At 33.4% G+C, this 8,228-nt stretch overlaps 1 protein-coding gene across 7 annotated transcripts in view; it reads left to right on the top strand.

Annotated features, from left to right (window-relative positions):
* Nucleotides 1-8,228, top strand: part of LOC106871165 (AP-1 complex-associated regulatory protein) — a 253,283-nt gene that overhangs the window by 201,443 nt on the left and 43,612 nt on the right. For 5 of the 7 annotated variants that reach the window (XM_052967473.1, XM_052967477.1, XM_052967474.1 and 2 more), the window contains one exon: nucleotides 7,017-7,113. The exons of the other annotated variants lie outside the window; for them this stretch is intronic. In XM_052967473.1, the coding sequence (XP_052823433.1) occupies nucleotides 7,017-7,113 (97 nt within the window). The remainder of the gene's footprint in view (nucleotides 1-7,016; nucleotides 7,114-8,228) is intronic. 7 annotated transcript variants of the gene reach the window in all.

The following is an 8,228-nucleotide window of genomic DNA, read 5'->3' as shown; positions in this document are numbered from 1 at the left end:
TATATATATATATATATATATATATATATATTTTAACTGGTGGTGGTACAGGATTCTGTGTTGTTTTGAGGTAATTAAATATCTAATGAAAGAGTTAGTGATTGCTGGAGTTTGCAACGACGAATGGCCCTTGTCTGTTAGGATATGTCAGTAATAGGTGTAACATATGTGTCAGGATATCCTCTTATTTGTTTCAGTCATTGGACTGTAGCTTGAAGTGTTTTAGTCAAACAAATCATCTTTAAACTTGGTACTTGTCCTATCAGCTTCCTTTGCAAAACTGCAAAGTTATGGGAATGCAAACAAATCAAAACTTTTTCATCCCTTGTTATCATGCTCATCAAAGGAGGATTGTTTTTCTTCACTTTTCTGCAACTAATCACAGATGGAAATCAGTTGGTCAGGGTTAGCTTCATTCAGTTGATGTGGGAGCCAAATATTGGGCCTGTTGATGTAGCCAAGTTGATGCACATGGCTTTCAACACTCGATTTAGATATTTGGAGAATATCTGCAATCATCTTGGTCAAATAGTAGAGGTTGGTATTAATTCCTTTAGTTTGTCACTATTAATCACTGGTGGCTGGCTAGAGCAAGGTGCATCTTGATCCAAAAAATTTTCTAGTCAGAACACTGGAAACCACTTCAGGCTCACATATTCCATGATAACATCCTCTCCTTTCACAGTGCATATCTTCCTACAGCTTTCAACTGCTTTCTTGCACTTTTTAAAATAAAATGCATGAGGTGTCGATAATGTTTGCTTTGGTTCTCCATTCTCAGGGCGATGCCTTGCACACAAAATACAATCTGTCTCATCACAAGTTCATGTTGAATTATACTGAAGTATCTCAAGTATCTAATGAGTGCTCATGGACAGACTGAAGTTAGCTACTTCAGTCTGTCCATGAAATAGCTAACTTAGAGGGCTTGAAGTTTAGTGTTGACAAAAGCTGAACAGACTTTTTGGCTCACCCATTATATGTGTGTGCGTGTATGTGTGTGCACACATTAGTATGTTTGTGTTTTTTTGGTCTGATATTATGAGATAGTTGCAGATGAGTATCACTGTCATAGAAGCAGTGTAATTTATTTCCAATATTCTGTGAAAACATCTGAAGATGGGGAAATATTGCCTGGAAACAGGTGAGAGTTGGTGACAGGAAGAGCATCTGGCATTAGAAAATCTATCTTAGAAAATTCCGTCCAACTACTCATGCAAGCATTGAAGAATAGACATTGAGACAGTGTTAAATATCATTATTCTGAATCGTATTTATACACTTTCTTCAGCATTAAAGTGTCAAGCAATAACTAATTATTATTTTGTGTCTGTATCAAATCTTCCTAGTATTTCTCAGGTCCAGATTTGTTTTAAAAACTTTTAAAAGATTGAAAATAGTATTAGCACAATTCACAGAAAATTTCTTAGATTTGTTGCAACAAAGATGCTTGTGTTATGCGTTCCAGTTTTTGATAATGTTGGAAGACAAATTCTGCTTTTCTCTTGAAAAATACTCTTGAAAATCACATAAAATCATTCTCTGTCAGCTTCTGTATTTTATTTAAACCAATTTCATCTGTGACATTCCTGCAACACATTTAATTAATACACTGTAAACAAATTTTATTGTTGAATGACCTTCTTTAGAGTCTCTTGAAATATTTTTTAACATTTCAACTTGATTTGGGTAGTTTCTATTTTTTCTTTCCTTGTTGAAAGTAACAACCAATTAAAACCATTCTGTAGTATCTTTATCATTTAGCCATTGTTGTTTGTTCTCCATCCCAATCTTAACTTTTTTCTCATTTATTTTACTCTAATACTATCACAACATTATAGTCTGCCGTGTCTTTTGATCGACATTTTCTGCTGTAATTGTGGTGGATATTTCAAACAAAATAGACATACTTCCTCTACTAGCAGCTGGATGATTCTCATTTACAAGCCATATCTCAACAGCTATGATATTTCCAAAAGACCATTAATACTTAATGAATTACAAAAATAACCAGCATTTCAAAATGTTTATGTTAGAAATTGGCTGGCACCAGCTGGTTATCATGGCTGGCTGCCTACTTATTTTTTTCTATGTCTTGGAAAGTATATTACAATTAAAAAACTTTTGAAAATGTTTTGGATATAACCAGTTTGTGACTGGTATAGACAATTAGATTATACTTCTATGGAATGGTTCAGTGATAAAACACTTTTGTCAGTATTCTTGTGTTGACTGTTTTTCATTCAATTTATTTAGTAATAATTAGACAAGCTCTAGCATTGAGCTTAATCTATTTCCCCTCTTACCTGGGATATCTTACTACCTGTGTTTATATGGATAATGATGTTCTTGACCCATTAACACTTAGATTCCTGTATGACACAGTACCATTCAGGATTGCATTGGTCAGCCAGTTCTGAAATGCATGATATCACATAAATCATACAAACGTTGCTTACATTTATTTTGAAGGAAATGCGGAGCTCACTAATGTAAGGGGAAAAAAATCTAATCCCTTCTGTATTGTAGTAAATCATTTCAATACTGAGACAATTTTCAACAGGATAATAAGAGTTGTCAATTTTAACCACTCACTTAAATAACTAAGACAATTTACCAAATAAAGCATCTTCTTTTTTAAAAAGACATTATTATGTCTTTTTTTAAGTTGTGAATGTTTGACAAGTAACTTTGATTTGAAATTTTATGTTGGTATTAAAACAATTGTACTATGATAGTCATTATAGCCATTAAAACACATGTACAATTTGGTATTACTTTAACCTTATCTTTTGGTGTAATATTGACTATCAAAGTCTTTTTTTAAAACACAACTAAAGTTACTGAACGTCTGTTTTACTATATTACTGTCACTCTACTGGTTTCTAGTGTAATGTTTGGGATTGAGTTTTGATCCTTTGGTGAAATGATGCCCAAAATACAAATTCTTTATTCAATTTCTTGTCATAAATTCTCTTTAATCTTAAGCCAGAAATGTATTCATGCATCACGTATCCTGCAATCTCTTCCAGTTAGTTCTACTTCCTTACCGAAGGGATATCTACTGACTTTTTGGAATCTTTCTGCTCACCTCTCTTCATTTAAGGTGTCTTTGTAAACAGTGCTCCAACAGAAATCTTTGACTTTCACAAACACTCTCACAAAACCTTTAAAACATTTTAAAACTCACTCTACCCTCCATTCCAACAGCTTCATCTTTATGTATCCATACATGTCAAGTCCAGATTTACTTCTGCAGAAATACTTCAAGTCAACAAGGCCATTAGCCCTGGCAACATCACATTTATTACCCTCTCTATAGGGATCTCTCCTAATCTTTGAAAACCTGTTACAGTTCCATCCATTAAAAGAGCAACTTCTCAAGCTCATCCAACATCTGACCTGCTGCTCTCACTTCCAATGTTTCTAGGAAGGTTGAAAGAATGATTATCAGTCACCTTCTCCAACATCTTGAGCCTCTCTTTTCTTTTTAAGTGATAATTAGTTAGGCTTCTGTAGAAATGTGTAGACCTCTCTGACTTGCACTCTCAGCACTTCTTTGCCTTAAGGTTCGGTTATATTTCACTAACTTCCAAGTTCCTAACTGTTACTTCAATTAGTTTCTAATCAGATAATATTACTCATCACCAATATGGCTTCCATGAAACTGGATCTAAGAAGGACCTGCTCCTCTATGTTGCTTACAAATGGTCAAAAGCCATCAAGAAGTTCAACAAAATCAATGTAATTGCAATTTACATCAGGATTTCCTTTCCTCCTTCTTAACCTTCTGCACCCAGACCTCATTCATTTGTGACATTGATACTTCAGGTTGAAAGTTGAACATAAGCTGTATCAACCTGAATAGCCTTAGTGGAATTGAACAGTTCATGGACATAGTCTCTTTTCCTGACCTTGGCAATAAAAAATGAAAACCATTGCATTTCACATCTTAAGATATATAATTGACATTTCTTCTTTTAGTTGTCTTCTCACAATAATGTACTTTACCTGAGAGAAACTCTATACTGTAATTCAAACTGCTAGAAATAGCAACTAAACTTCATTCAATTCCCATTTTACTGTCTGATAAAAAGAAGGACCTTTTGGATTAAGGTTGACCTAATTGAATTGAACAAAAGCAATGTTTTAATTATTTCTGAATCACTTTGGCAGCATTCTAACATGTACGCTAGTTTCTTAATTAAGCTTAATTAGTTGTGACATAAGATATAAAGAGGAATGTTGTAATATTTCTTGTTAGGCCATGGCACATACACATTTGTCTACTTTAGCAGTGATTTGAAATGATTTCGGAAATAAATTACAACTGCTGTGGATTAAAATGGAGACATTACAGAGTACGTGCACACTTAATCACACATTGTTTCTCTATTCAACAGCAGTTAACATTGTAAAGATGTTACAGATAAAACAAATCTCAACAGTGTTCAATAGTGTTTGATGGCCAACAGTTTATAAAGAGAAGAAACTATGAAGTGGTTTTGAGATAATAGAAATCTTTGTTTTCAACATTTCGTCTTGCTACTGTTGTATCACACTTTTGTGGAACAAAGTATGTGCATATCAAATGTATGTGTGTGGCTGTGTATATATTTTATGTGTATCAGTGATATAATTTATTTCTCTCTCATTTTGTGTGCGTGCGTGCGTGAGTGTGTGTGTGTTTGTGTGTTTAAAAGTATAAATGAGGCTATGGTAAAAAAGTTCACTTTGCCACTACATGGTTCTAGGTTTGCTTCCATTCAATGGCACCTTAAGCAAGTGTCTTCTACTCCAGCTTCAGATGTTAAGCAAAACAGTTGAATTTGATAGATACAAATGTGCAGAACCATTATGTTACAAAAAGATATGTACATGTACATGCGCACATACGTGCACACAGTATTTGTTTTAGACATTCACCTTTTTGTACTCATGTCTGAAGCAAAATACATTGAAGCATATTTTCTACTGTCAAATTTTACGTTGTAATCCTTTCCTGTCATCAAACCTCATTGGTTTCCAAGTAAAGTAATATTTCCCCATGGCTAGACATGTTTTCACAGAACATTGGAAACAAAGGACACCACTTATATGACAGTGACACTCATTTGCAATTATCTTACTGGTGCCACTTAAAAAGCACCTGCACCGGTGGCACATGTTATTTTATTTTTGTTTTTTTGTTGATATTATTTCCCAAATTCCTGCTTGGTATTGAACTCAGATTCCAAGGGTTAGTAGCCAGGCAGGGACTTGGGAAATAATATCAACAAAAAAAATAACATCAGTGAAAAAAAGAATACCTTAAGAATGAAAACAGAGTACCCCATTAGTTGAGTAATGGGTTGAGTTCGAAATTCCACCAGAACACCTGATGAAGGCTGGAGGGGTACATCAGCCGAAACGTGGTAACAACAAACAAGATGAGGACACCTATCCATCTATTGTAAATAATGTAAAGTAAGGACCAGCTTGAAATGTGACCGCATGAAACCTTTGCAATATTGAAAGAAAAAAGTAAAGCAGTCTTCCTTTATCACTTGTTTCAGTCATTGGGTTGTGGGTCATGCTGGGGCACCATCTTGAAGGGTTTGGTTGAACTAATCGACCCCAGTATTTAGTTTTTTTTGGGTTTTTTTAAACCTGTTACTTATTCTGTTGGTTTATCTTGTCAAACCACTAAGGTACAGGGATATAAACAAACCAACACCTGTCACCCAGTGGTGGCAGAGGACAAACACAAACATAAAGACCCACATGTAAAGATATATTCATACACACAACACACACGCACACACACACACACACACACACACATACACACACAAAATGGGTGTCTTTCAGTTTCTATCTACCAAATCCACTCACAAGGTTCTAGTTAACTCAGGGCTATAGAAGAGAGTTGTCAAGGTGTTATACAGTGGAATTGAACCAGGAAACATGTGGTTGGGAAGCAAACTTATTACCACTCAGACACACATGCACCATGCATTCAACAGTACAAACTGAATATTTACTTCTAGCAGGTTATGTACACATACATTATATGCACATATAACTGCAACAGTTCCAACTCAATATCAGCTGTAATCATCTGTAGCCCTTAGTTGAGGATTATCTAAAAACATTATGCAAACTGATAGATAAAAAGCAATCAAATTCTTGTTGAAATAATAACTACTTAAGTTGCTGAGACTTTGATGCAGACCAACAATTCTATCATCGATCTTTGTTGATCTAATATATATTATCTCTGGTAATGGTAAATAAAAGAACTGATTGAAGAGAACATTGAAATACACTTGCTGTTTGGGGATTCTCGGTTTAGAAAAAGCTTTGAACTTTTAATAAATTTATTTTGATTAAAAATATGCTTTAAAATTTCGTTAATATTTTTGAAGTTATAATTACACGAGCATCATCATCATCATTATGTGATTCTTTATCATTATTCTTTTTGAATATTAATAGATGTTAAAAAAAAAATTGTGGCATTGTACCTTTGAAAATGACAATTATAACTATTCTCTGAATAATGGAATTATTTCTATTGAATCTAAGAATGAACTTATTTATATAGTTTTTATTTATTTATTTTTTTTGGTTTGTTTGTAAACTATTTCAAGTGTAACATGTAAACATCTTGTTGCTATCCAGTAGCATTTTATACCAATTGGATAATGTATCATTGAAATGATTCACTGTTCCTGGGTGAAGACCCAGCATTATTCCAGTCTGTATTTAGTGAATTACAATATTTAACCAGAATTATTGGCAGATCATGAAAGGCAAAAAAAAAGAAAAGATAGTATCAATCCAACACTGCTATTGTATGTTTCTCTGTCTTCAGCACATGTAGTGAATCTTTATTTATATTACAAGTAGTAAACATGTATACTTCATTAGATTCTTTCAATGTGTATATTTTTTTTGTTTTGTTTATATTATGCTTTTATTGTGCATTGTTTTTGTTTTTTGGTGTTTTATTTATCCAACCTGTCTATGTATAGGCCCCTGACTGACTTTGAGAAACAACTTTTATCTGAGAAACAATATAGGGGTCTTGTTCACGAGCAAAAAAAAATTGATGCTGAGATTGAAGCACAGGTAATGTTTTGGTGTGTTTTTACTTCACCAGGCCGTTCTGGTGTTTTATGGTGGTGGGTTTTTCGCTTTCTGCTTCTTTTTTATTATCTTACCTGCACTTTAATATTACTAACATTATATATGTATTTGTTTATGTGTAAGTATATATATATGTATATGTACATGTATATATGTATACATATATATATATATTATAAGCAAAATTAGACATGCCAACTGAGTTGGTATTCTACAGAAAATAAAGGAATTTTTTAACACAGAATAGCAGTGAAAGCAGCTTAGAAGATTGGGTAAATACCCTTAGAAGATGGAAAAAGTGGCTGGTTCAGCTGGAATTTGTGATGTACAGGGTTCGATTCTCTGTAGCAGCTTGCTGGTCACTTTTTCCATCTTCTAAGGGTATTTACCCAATCCTCTAAGCTGTTTTCACAGCTATTCTGCATTCAAAAATTCTTTTGTTTTCTCTAGAATATGTATTTATATTTTCAAATATGAATTATATATATATATATATGAAAGTTTGGTAATCCACGGGGACTAGTAGTTATATCCAGAATACAGAGTGAGAATACTCAAGCATTTCCGCTCAAAATAAAGCTGTTAGTCACAGAGAGGCATTGACTTCTTTTTTTACCAATACTCACAATAAATTGTTACTCTACAAATGTACTGAGTGCTTTCTTTCTATAAGGTAGTTGTACCTAGTACACTATACACACACACACACACACACACAATCATGGCTTTTATTTACTAGTAATATATGAGTAATATAGGAGGTGATACTGATAAATATTTGAGTCATTAAAATTCATTAAGGTAATTTCTTGTATATAGCCAAACTTATAGTTGGTATAATTAACTGGTCATTTTAAGTTGTAATTAATATAAGATACATTTATGTATTCAAATATGAATTTTATATATGTATATATATGAAAGTTTGGTGACCCATGGAGACTAGTAGTTATATCCAGAATCAAGGCGGCGAGCTGGCAGAAATTTTAGCACGCTGGGCAAAATGCTTAGCGGTATTTCGTCTGTCTTTAAGTTCTGAGTTCAAATTCTGCCATGGTTGACTTTGCCTTTCATCCTTTTGGGGTTGATAAATTAAG

Source organism: Octopus bimaculoides, chromosome 4 (genome assembly GCF_001194135.2).
Source record: "Octopus bimaculoides isolate UCB-OBI-ISO-001 chromosome 4, ASM119413v2, whole genome shotgun sequence".
In the NCBI taxonomy this organism is placed as follows: domain Eukaryota; kingdom Metazoa; phylum Mollusca; class Cephalopoda; order Octopoda; family Octopodidae; genus Octopus; species Octopus bimaculoides.
Note: the sequence above shows the minus strand (reverse complement) of the source record. Positions and strands in the feature narration are given on the sequence as shown.